Here is a 12,629-nt window from a genome sequence, read left to right as displayed (position 1 = left end):
CACGACCACTAGCCAACTTGTCCGAATGTCTATTTTTATAGTTTTGATAGATAGCACCGGCCTTTTCACATAGCATCGTTTCAGGTCGCTGTCACTGGCCAATTGTTTATCTTTTATCCAATGACTGAGCAGTCTCTCCATCAGCGGTCGTGAAGATCGCTGCGCCGCTTATAAACTATGGTTAGTCCTTTTGCGAACTAAATGCCCCGAAGATAATCCTTCTGTTTGATAATTGCGGATGTATTTCTGTCAAATTGCTGAGCTAGCTCAATCACGCATACACATTTCGCATATTTTTCAATAATTTTCCGTTTAATATCAACTGTTATCATTCGCTTTTTCTTTGCATTATTTTTCATTTTACTGGCAAACTTTCGGTCAACGCACAGTACTTTTAATTCACATAATTCTGCCCTGAAAATCGCGCACAAAAAAACACGGTACAAAGGTATAAGCTGAGCAGACGAAAAATACAGAGTGATGCTGTTCTCATAAAACACCTCCGGCATACTTGGCAACTGACTCACGTGCTCGTATCTCAAACATGGCTCGTATGTTAGTGCTAACACTTGCTTAAAAGCTGGCTCGTATCTCAAGTTTCTCGTACGTTGGAGCACTCGTAAGTTGAAGTATTACTGTAATAACAATAAAACAGCTGAGATGTAAGGCAAACTCTAAGTGAAGCTGTGAAATACACAAGAACTCATCCTGTCACTACGCAGGCTGACGGTGCCTGTTGGCACTTTCTTCTCAATGCCTTAGATGAACACAGCGTTTCTATAATACCCAACGCTGTTCAAATGTTTTCAAATGAAGTCATACACTCTTTCGCTACGAAATCAATTTCTTTATGGAGAAAGAATTACATAACCGGAAAAACCTGATATTTGACAAGGGCGAACCACAAGGGTACAGAACCACACGGTCTACAAAATTTGATTTTTTGAAATTTTGCTTTTTTTAATTGGATTTGAATTGAAATTTTGATTTTTAAAAAGATTATTACAGCTTATGGCATTATTTTGCTGCTAAAATAATTACTCTCAGTAGTAGCACTATTTAATAAAAATCACACAAAGTTCATAGATATAAAATTAGTGAAAGCTTCGTAGTTGGTATGCGTGTGACACGACTGGTCATCGCTAAGAAGAAATTGCGATAAAAATAAAGTTTTACACAGCAAAACTATGTTCAGGATGGGCTCTCAACATATTTTCTATTGGCTCAACACATGCAAAAACTGTTTCATTTCATTTAAAGGTTGACTTGCAACAAAATTTACATTACAATTATTTGGTATCAAAAGGTTCACCAAGTCTTACTCTGCTGTGTTGTAGGTGAAAAATATGTAGAAATGCGATAACAAGCTCTTAAAAGCTAAAAAACGAACAGTTAATTGCAGCCATCACGGAAACGCTGTAGGTTGGAATCCCTTCATTTCAATGATGTACTCAACTCGACGTGGTTATTGTTTGGACGCGTGATGTTCTCATGTGAATTGAAAGGCCAATAAAAGGCTCAATGTAAAACGTCTCGTAAAAAAAACTAACAAATTCGTGATACGAGGCGTGTGGCAACGAAAGAGTTATGAATGTTTGTAAAATTATTTTTTGTCTCGCAAAAAATTGCCATACTACGAGTTTTATAATTCTTGGAAACCTTTGATAACCGGGAAATTTGGTCAGTGAAAGTGTAAATTAACCAATAAGATACGAGTGAGACAAATGGGGTACTGAACGAGTGCCAAACGGCTAGACCGATTGCTGGTGCAGCAAAATAAATGTGTTGAACACGTCCTCAGCCTTTATTAACCTCACATTACAGCTAGAGAGCGAGACTAGACCATAGGAAGGGCGTCACATTTTTTTCATGATCAGATTTTCTCTGCGCATGTCAGCATGCTGCCTTAAATTTTGTGTCATCATTTGTAATGAACAAATGAAGGTATATATTAGAACACAAAGCTATTCACTCAAATCTCTGTGAACTTATATTTACAGCAAAGGCAGACAACTCGGACAAAATCATGATAACAGAGTCAATTTCCTTTTTAATAACAAAAGTATCAAGAGCGAGATGAGATAATCCTGCAAAACTCACCACAATCCTAAATGCTATCACTTTGTCTGTTTAATGACAAATTTGAACAGAATTTTCAGTAAAGTTTATCAGAAATTAGTGGTATTTTTCTGTCATTTGTGATGTTTTTGATGTTTTGCCGAATGTTTCAAGTTTGAAATTGATAAAACTTGGTCACGATGAAAACAATCAGATCAAACGACAGTGCAATTACAGCGTCTATAATTCCAATGAGACAGACAGATTAGAGATGGAGCGCGTAAGGCTTCAACTCGAATGCAATAACTGATATCAACTCTAATGACACCATTTACATATATTTTTCCTCAAGCGTTTCAATCATGATCGAGTTCTATCGATTTTAGTCTTTAAACATCCTGGAAATCAAATAATTTCAAACGTCAAAAACAATCATACAACAATAGCAAAGACTTGCCTACTTTGACTATATACGGTAGATAGTACGTCAGTAACAAAGCTTTCTATTCGTTTAGATAATAAGTACAAACATGAGCTAGCATTTGTATGACAATAAACAGCAGGTTAGTTTCTACCCGTGATCGACTTTAAAGGTTGGTTCACGCTATATCGGCATATCTCGGTGTTGATGACACAATACTTTCATAATCGTTGATGATAACGATGTTCACATTATCACAAACCCATCCTTAATCGCATCAGGAAATACTCTGTGATTCCGGGTTCTCAATCTGAAAAAAAATCTTTCGCAAAAAAGCCTCTTTGTTTTCGCATACTCAATTCAAATACTTGTCCCGCAGCAACTATCATAAGGGAAATAAATATATCACGCTATCCACGACCACGAATTACTATCGGCGAAATAGTCGATGCTTGGCAAAATATCGAAAAAATTTGACAACTGCAAACTTTCCGACGTATCCACATTCCTTCATCGATGCTGTCGACCAACATACTTACTGTTGGTTATGTGCCCACATACTCAACGATGAATGGCGAAAGGAAAATGCCGACATATGGCGATATAGCATGAGCCAGCCTTGAGATGTGTCATTCCACGCTGTCTCACTCGCTACATCGACACCAGCGAGTGCTGGCTGGGAAACTGCATCGATTGAAGTCAGCAAAGGCATTACTTACCAGATGTGTGAGATTTGCCACAACTGCTCAGAGTTATCTCTGCAGGCTCTTTTTTCACATCAAACTCTGTAATCAACAACTCATGGTAAACTAATGAAAACATAGATGCCGTAGATGGCAAAGTTATAAAGATATTATTCTTTTCTTCCTCCTAACTTTGTTCAAAGGAAAATGCTACCAAAACAGGCTCAACAAATGATTGATAATAAATTTTTTTTCGTTATTTGAGGACTGGTTCCTACCAATTGGAGACCTTTCTAGAATTTTAGAGAAGTTTTCCTATATATTGCTATGGCTTGAGCAGCAGTAGTGGTCTAGCAGATTTTATACCCTTAGACTGTCAGTGTAAGACAGCTAAAACTGTCAGTCTAAGACGCTCAGTATCCTGGTTAATAATTTTCTATTACATAAAATCTAAATATCAGATAGCTTAGACAATTCATATCACAAGCTGACATTTTACCTGGACTAGTTGGTTCTGTGAAATTGATAGCTTCCATCTCTGTTGCATCCTCTGTCATTTCTATTGAAGCAAAAATAACAAAAACATACATACTGCAAAGAACAAAACACCAGCTTTAATTTAAGTAAAATACTATTTTTCATTACACGTTGTCTTCATATCTTTAATGTAAATAATTTATGTAGTTTCTGCTTCATAATACGTAACAATATCGACATAATGTAAAGCAACAAGTTGGTGCAAGTTCCCAAAATCGATTTGAATAGCAAGAGTCTGACAGTTAGCCTTAAAATATCATTTTCTCTCATGCCTCATTTGAGAGAGAGAGAAAACGACGCATAAGGTTATCTCAATTATACATATATACTAGTACCCTGGTAGTCTAGTGCGCAGTGAGAGTTCGTCAGGTGTGCTGATAAACAAACAATAGATAGCTGCCGAGTTATTTATAAATACCTAAAGGCGGTCGACTGGTGCAGGTGTTAGTGTCGGTCTACCAAACTGAATTTCACGAGTTGGAGTCCCATTAAAAGCGATATTTTATTCTGCCGTCTCACCTTGGCTTCGGACAGACACACTCTTATTATAATAATGACTTATTTTTGTTTTACTTTATTTTAGACAAATTAATACTTTTATCTTTGACATCGATCTAAAAAAAAGTGAAAAAATCAATTGAAACTGACATTCAAGGTGTCTATAACTTGATGTAAATTCGCCGAAATCATGAGTCTTAAACCAAGTGAAAATCATAAAAAAGGTTGTCGATACAAACCGATAATACCAGTTATTGTACAGCTTAGAAAATAAAAATTAAAGTTTAGTTTTTTTTTTGAAGGACCAGAGGTGTGAGTTTTTTTAAAGATCTTGGAATGGATTAGGCAATTAACAACTATTTCGTGGTTTGCATAATGTAAAATCCCTATAGCCTCAGCATTCTCAAAACGAATTACTTACATTGTAGGGACATCTACTGTCTCAAAAGTTTTAAAAAAAAACAGAAACTTCCGCACCAACATATAATAATATAGATTACAAAATAACTATATGCAAAGATTTCTTCAATTTCAAGCCGAATGGCAATGGAAGCCCACAATCTACAGATAAAAAAGCCCAGTTCTTACAATCAAATGCAGTGGATCTTGGATCTCGCCATGCGATTTCAATTAATACTAGTGTTGGCATCGTGAGGCGGAAATTTCGGATAGAGGGTTATAGAAACCCATAGTAAATATCTAATGCAAACACATCCTGGTAAAAATCATCAAAATTTTATATACGCACTGTACATATTAAAAACTAGTGACAAAATAATATGTTACACTTAGTAACTATAGTTACCTACAGTAGCTTTAGTGTATATAGTGGTTATGATCTGCAGGAAAATGTATCGTTACAATGTACTATGTGCCGTATATACCGCAGAGAGTTCTTACCTTCGAGGCAGACGTATAACATAAATGTTGAATTCAACTTAAATTAATTTTGCTTACTAAACACATACTTAAAGCTAAGTTTTAATATGCATTATTAACTATTTTATTGAACTTCACCTTTTTCAGCGGCTAAAATTTTGTCACCTGCTTTCAGTTTCGTTTTCCCAATAACTAATAACAAATAACGGTGAACTGAGAGAGATTGAGCATCTTATCTATTTCATGCATATGTAAGAGATTTCGGCGGATAACATATCAGCTTATTTGTTATTCCCATGTAATCAGCCTACCAATGGCCAAATTTGAATTTCATACAAAATTTTTGATAATATTTTAGGGCACAAAACCTTGCAGATGTAGAGGACGAAAAATCACAGTGTTCTGCATCGTAGGGCGAAAAGATCATATAACAGGGCCATCGTAACCCGAAGATGCACTGTAATGCCATTTCCACAAAAAAACTACGAATTATGTTTGTATTTTGATTAAACAAACATGAGTAAAATTATATGAAGACATAACCTACACTATCCCTGCTCATTTTAGGCCTATCAATTAATATTTGACAAATGCTGCTGGCTCATCGTAACTCCCTGATGCATCAATACGCTTGAAAGAAAACTTGACCACAAGGAGATAAGCTACCCACTTTATAGATTGTTAGGTGTACCACTCAGTGATAGTACAATTTGACTTCTGTATATTGATACAATGTAAGTTAATTAAATGGCTACAGAATAGACCGTTACACTATAATCAGGGATAGTTTCTTAAGGAAACAGTTTAAAATCGTTCAGCCTTCTGGCAGATGAGCAAAAATAAATGCAGGTCAATTATGATCAATGCAGGTAAATTATAATCAATGCAGGTAAATTATGCTTAGTACAGGTAAATTATGATCAATGCAGGTAACTTATGACTAATGCAGGTTCTTTGTAAAAGCTAGAGAACTAGGAACCAGACTTAATTTGGAGAAGTTATCATCTTGAAAAATTACCTTTTCCATTTGTTAAACCACCCTTTAGCAAACCTACTTTATTTTTATAATGAATGAAAAGCTTTCTTTGAAGGTTCAAATCTTCCCAGAATGACGAACTTCTAAGCATAGAAGGATGCTTAGGAAAGATCAATCAACAAAGCATGGGAGCGAAATGATGATGATGAGAATCTCAAATGAGCAGCTTGCACTATTATTTGGTTATTATTGTGACACGTCAAACCGAATCATCCATTTAAATTTAGCGTGTCCCGTGTCCATCGAGGAACATGTAGGCTAACCAGTGTATGGTAATACTGCACAGCCGTTTTAGTTTGTGGTTAAAGCCACAATTATCGAAAATCATGCGACTCAAACATGTCATGTGCGGAAAGCCATCAACCACTGTCAACAAACTTTATTACCATTTGATTTCTGGTATAGGGTTGTAGACCACCACTGATAGTAAGCAACCATTTTCACATAAACATACCTGAGAAAAATGGAAAACCACAATGGCAACAGAAAAACTTTGAGTTGCAATAATACGCCATGTCACCGCAAAAATAATAATAACTGCAATGTGTCAGGAATGCTTATTCTTCCACCATTAAATCTTATGATAGTCATAAAAAATTTATGTATATATACAGTCAATCATGAATTTTTTCTACCTGATCATATGACTATTTCGACAAATGACCAAAATCTGAGCAAATGCTTGTTAAAAAAACTAAGTAATGCTTAAAATTCGACTTTTGCAGTTTTTCGAAAGTTTGCAGTACTATGAATCACTGCATTCACACAAGTACGTATGTATATTTTTCGTACATATGCACAGTGCATATGTACATATGTACAGTGTATATGTACATACATACAGTGCATATGTACATAGGCACTGTACATATGAAGACTTCAACGGAAGAACGATCAATGTCCCATTTTCTCAAAATACTGAAATTATCTTCTCTTAAATAGTTCTGGCCAAAAAGTTTAGGCTCGGACTTTCAGAAAAAATGATCAAAGTCCAGAGATATTCCTGCTTAAAATAAACTAGCTCTTTGCAAGGATGATCCATGTCCAAGGGCTACACAGCAGTAATGATCATTTTCAGGTCATGTGATTACTTTCAGCCAATAGCAACACATACATGTTTGGGAATTTCCAACTTATAACGATTGTTTTTCTCTTTCGGACGTTCGAACTATGTAGTGTTATTATGGCTTTCATAAGTACCTCTCAAGTTAAAAAACAGAGAATTACTTATGCTGATTATGTCAGATCTCTCTATAAAATTACCCTAAAACAATGAAGCAATTTCAAATTTTTGTTTGAGAATTTCCAACCTGAAAACCAACAATTTTTGCGTAAGTTTTTGTAAGTGCCGCCCGTGTTCGAAAACAGGTAATTACGTATGTTTATGACATTATTGCTAATTCAGATTCAGATTTTCATGATTGCACAGACAATTCAAGTAGCAACACTGACATTAATGGTGGTGAAATAAATAGTTGTGTAGGAATAAAGAACACTGTTTAGCATCACTTTAGCGTCGTGACGATCGTAGCTTCACATAGCTTTAACAATGCACAAAGTGTAGATACATTACATTTTTTATAGCAAAATTTGTTAATAAGTGTGCAAAAATAAAATATAACAAAAATTTTCTAGATAAAGGTTCAAGTTGTAAAAATTTGTATACATATCATGAAGCAAAATCCGCAATTTTCGGCAAATGCCTGGTAGTAAGACGATAACTAAATTTGGACATGGATGGCAGTGAAAGGGTTAATAATTTGATACAATGGACAGAGGCAGTGAGAGTGAAGGAAAATATCCAAAGAGTACCGATAAGCAAAAAGAGAAGTTTGTGCAAAAGGGTTTAGTGTAATGCAAAATAACATATCGCAGTTATTCTAGGACACAGTAAAAATGTTGTTGTAGTATTGTAACCTGTTCATTTTTGTTTGGTTGAAATTTGGATGGTTGAAACCCAATATTTTACTGCAATATAGCGTTTAAAATTGGAATACTATAACGTTTTAACATTTTCACCTAATAAAACATCATGCGTAGAGAGTTGTCAATGATTTCCAAAGTAAATCGATCAATGTCCGTGTAGTGGTTTTAACTTAGGATATGTTGTGCCACCCCAAATTATGTCTACCGCTTCTTTGTTGATCACATTTCCAGGTAACATCTTTATTGATCAATAGCTAAAAGGTTTCTATGATATAAGTTGTAATTCTTTCCAAAAAAAGTTTGTAAACTTTAAAATGGCTATATCTCAATTTTGAACAACTGTGACATTGATTGCTTTTCCTTTGAGGCCTTCATATGTACGTATGTACAGTGCATATGTACAGATGTACAGAACATATGTACTGTACATGTGTACATACGCACAGTACATATGTACTGTACATATGTTCTGTACATATGTACAGTACATATGTACAGCACATATGTTAATATGTACAGCACATATGTACTGTACATATGTACAGCACATATGCACAGTACATAAGTACAGTAATTATGCATATTTACATATGCATAATTATTGTGAGAAAAAATCAAAAACGAAGCAAAAAAAACTGACTGAAACTAGTGTCAGCTGCGAAGCTAGTCTTTATAACTATACAGTATCTGTATAAACTATGCAATAAAACAAAAATATACCCAAATTATTTTAATTTAAAGTTCACACAATTTAAATGGAAATACCTGCAGCCAACTAACTCTAACTACCAACTTCATAGCTACATCTCACAAATAAAAACAATGAGCACACCAGAGATGATTATCTTGCCCATGCTATATCTGGAATATGCTTATACCATAAGTTTTAAAGTATTATGGATTTTCCATGTAATTTTTCCCCGGCATTATTTACACTTGTCAAGTGACCAGCGTAATAAAACTAGTATAAAATCGATTGTCTCTATCGCAGCCTCTAGCTATGCATCATCTGTCTCCGGCGTCTCAACCTATCTGTCTTTAACTTTAATGTAAAGGTGATTTGATAATGAGCACTTTTCTCTTGATCATTGCTTTTTTATTCAGATTCATACATATAAAAATTAGCTTTTCCATTTAGTTTTTGCATAGTTTTATGTACTGTATTTTTCAATAATATATGTGATAACTTGAGATAGTTTTTACTTTGCAAGGGATTGAACAAAACACAATGTATTCTTATAAGAACATTCGCTTCAACTTGACAATCTCCAAGCATAGAGCAAATATTACAAAGGATTAACTTAGTAGATTAAAGCTTGATGTTATCAAGTAACCTGTTCTATAGTAAAACCAGTGTCTGCCCGAAGCTGGGGTGAGAGGTTAGGATAAGAAGTTGTTTTGTGTACGACTTAACCCATGACAACCAGCTTTGTAGATCGGCACTCTAACACCTGCGCTAATCGACCGTCTACTGGCGTATCAGAATAGTTGTGTAAATACTTATTCTCTGTGCTTTATCGACACACCTGACGATGTCTCACGCCATGCTAGACTGCCTTAGTGCTATTTACTCTGATGAAAGATTAATTACTAGGTACAAAACTACTTGCAGCGAATGGCGTGGTATATAAAAAGGAGACATTATTAGTCGACCAGTGTTACTATAAACATGTACTCTCCAAATGTGGAATTTTCTGATTATGTCATTGCATCAAATTTTTCCTACACAGGATTTGTCTATTTGCAGGACTTTTGAAATCTCCTCTTGCAGGTTATGGTGAACCACATTCGGTAGCAGCGATTGTTGTCTACACAATGTATGCTGCATTTTAGCCATCTTAATTATATAATGTATTAACTGGTGTAAAACATCAAATCAGTTACAAAATCATTTCAAAGCATGTCGCATTGCTTCTGGTGTCTACGAGAAAAATCAATTTTTGTTAGGCTGTTCTTTCAAAAAACTGTTAATACATGAAGATTTTCAATGCTAACAAATATGTTATAACTTTCTTAAAGATGGGGGTTAACAACTAGAAAATAATAATACAGTACAATAGTTATGCAACGGTATGATAGCTAGATTTTGATAGTTCAAGTATGTGATACAATTATAGCCCGATTGAATGCCAACAACTTGTATAACCACATGTAAATGTTGAACGTATTGTATACTTTTTCTAAGAAATTCTGCACATCTGTAAGCAAAGCCCAGTGCAAAACCCATCTAAACTTCATGTATAGCTTTTTAACATAATTTGTTTATGGCTTCAAGCCGGAATATATCTACTTTAACAAGCACTAACATTCCAGGAGGAATTAGCTGTTTTATTTATGCGTATTTTAACTGTATCAATGTTTTTTTCTGGGAAATGGATGCGGAACCTCACTAGCATAGCAACAAGACTGCTTACGAAAAATTTGAACAATATAGAGTCTTATAGAGTGTGCACAGACAATGGTGTTGAAAGATGTTCTGGTAAACTAATGTGGCATATATAAAAAGCATCATGGAAAGTGACTTCTCACTAACTATGAAATAGTCAGCAAAAGATGCTGCACATAAAGCTACCTTTTTGAGCAAAAACTGTTTATTTGTGGTGTGAGTTAAGATTCAGGTAGAAAGCCAGTCCCTTCTATACCACAATGTTCATTTGATGAAGTTTTTATCGTATGACACTACACTTAAAATGCATTCTCCACCAGTGTCTAGTATGATCACCTTTGAATTCGATGAGTACCTGGTCATGGTCCATTTAATGCATTTCTTCTAATTGATAGCTTGTAAAAGCTTAGCTCAAGCTCTCAGTTGGTGAGTCAAGAAACATTTATTCTATTTGCCTATTGGAGCGTTAGTCATAAACATAGGCTTGACTGAGGGCTAATGCACTGTGTGGAGCGTTAGTCATAAACATAGGCTTGACTGAGGGCTAATGCACTGTGAAAGAAACTCAAACCAAATCTTTAAGAACTTGAACTCTAATGATTCAATACAACCATTTTTGCTTTACAGCGTTTAACCTTCAACTTAATGCTATTTTTCCTTGTATGTATGTATGTATGTATGTATGTATGTATGTATGTATGCATGCATGCATGCATGTATGTATGTATGTATGTATGTATGCATGCATGCATGTATGTATGTATGCATGCATGCATGCATGCATGCATGTATGTATATATATGTATGTATGTATGTATGCATGCATGCATGCATGCATGCATGCATGCATGCATGCATGCATGCATGCATGCATGCATGCATGCATGCATGCATGTATGTATGTATGTATGTATGTATGTATGTATGTATGTATGTATGTATGTATGTATGTATGTATGTATGTATGTATGTATGTATGTATGCATGCATGTATGCATCCAGAGCCCTAAAAATCGGATGGTTTAATACTTTGCGCCGAACAGTATTTAAATATGCTGGTGTGAGACGATTGGCTGACAGAATTAAATACAGAAGACGCTCCTATAGCTTAAACCTACCTTTACATAAATTCCACTTAACGTACAGAACTTACGTAATATCGATGTGTCGTCTTATGTAAAAAAATCCCTATAACAAAAAGTGTCAAATCGGTGCAAGTTCGCAAAATCGATTTGAATAACAAAAGTCCAAGCTTTAAAAAATATCGTTTTTCCTCTTATCATACTTGGAGAGCAAACGACGTATAAGGGTTTATATATAATAGTACCGTGGCAGTCTAGTGTGCCGTAGGCACAATTAGTAAATTCAGAAATACCTAAAGGGGTCGTCTGGTGCGGGTAACAGAATAACACTCTACCAGCCTGAATGTCAAGCGTTGGAGTCGCTGTTGAAAGCAATCTTGTCCTAGTCTCTAACCCTGACTTCGGACTCATGGATAAACAGACAGACACCGCACCACTTTTATTAGGTAAAAGTAAGTTTTAGGTAAAAGTATATTTTTATTTTACTTTATTTTAGACATGTTCCATTTTTGTCTTCACGCCATAGACCATGTTGTGCAGAAAAAATTAAAAAAACAATATAAATTGACATCGAAGAGGGGTGCTAAATTTAACTTAGGCCTAACATTCACTCCGTTTCCATGATGCGCAGTGCTTCGATGCAGCCCCCCTCCGAAGTCGAGGGGATTGTACGTTTACATGCTGCGCAGTGGTTTTCAGCAAATTAGCCAGAGAAGAGAAATTGTATAAATCGAATCGCCGGATGGAGACATAGAATCGATCATGGATACCGAACGTCAGGAACGGTCTTTTGATGCTTCTGTCATCATAATACTTTTATTTACAATACACATTCACAAGGTTTTACAAACCTTAACACATTTTTTACAAAGTAATATATTTTAATAGGTATTTTTAAGTAATATATTATTTAAATGTTGCTGTAAGACTTGCCATTTATTTTTCGAAAAGTGCTGGCATCGATAACAAAGTCCAGGAATGTAATCACCTCATCATCCTCGTGGGTGCAGACCATAATTAAATTTAAGTGAAAACAAATTGGAAGAATAGAAAAAAACAAGATAAGCGGGATAACTTTTGTACTAGTTTATGGCCCTCGATGAATCTGCCTCCACAGCAAGAG

The 12,629-nt window shown here is 35.2% G+C and overlaps 1 protein-coding gene across 3 annotated transcripts in view; it reads right to left on the bottom strand.

Moving 5' to 3' along the window:
- LOC137402163 (zinc finger protein 358-like) overlaps nt 1-12,629 on the bottom strand; it is a 61,168-nt gene that overhangs the window by 25,587 nt on the left and 22,952 nt on the right. For all 3 annotated transcript variants that reach the window (XM_068088643.1, XM_068088644.1, XM_068088642.1), the window contains exons 4-5: nt 3,662-3,721; nt 3,199-3,264 (exon numbers count right to left, since the gene is read on the bottom strand). In XM_068088643.1, coding sequence (XP_067944744.1) covers nt 3,199-3,264; nt 3,662-3,721 — 126 coding nt within the window. The remainder of the gene's footprint in view (nt 1-3,198; nt 3,265-3,661; nt 3,722-12,629) is intronic.

This window comes from Watersipora subatra, chromosome 8 (assembly GCF_963576615.1).
Source record: "Watersipora subatra chromosome 8, tzWatSuba1.1, whole genome shotgun sequence".
In the NCBI taxonomy this organism is placed as follows: Eukaryota; Metazoa; Bryozoa; class Gymnolaemata; order Cheilostomatida; family Watersiporidae; genus Watersipora; species Watersipora subatra.
The sequence above is the reverse complement of the archived record's forward strand: the minus strand, read 5'-3'. Positions and strand labels throughout refer to the sequence as shown.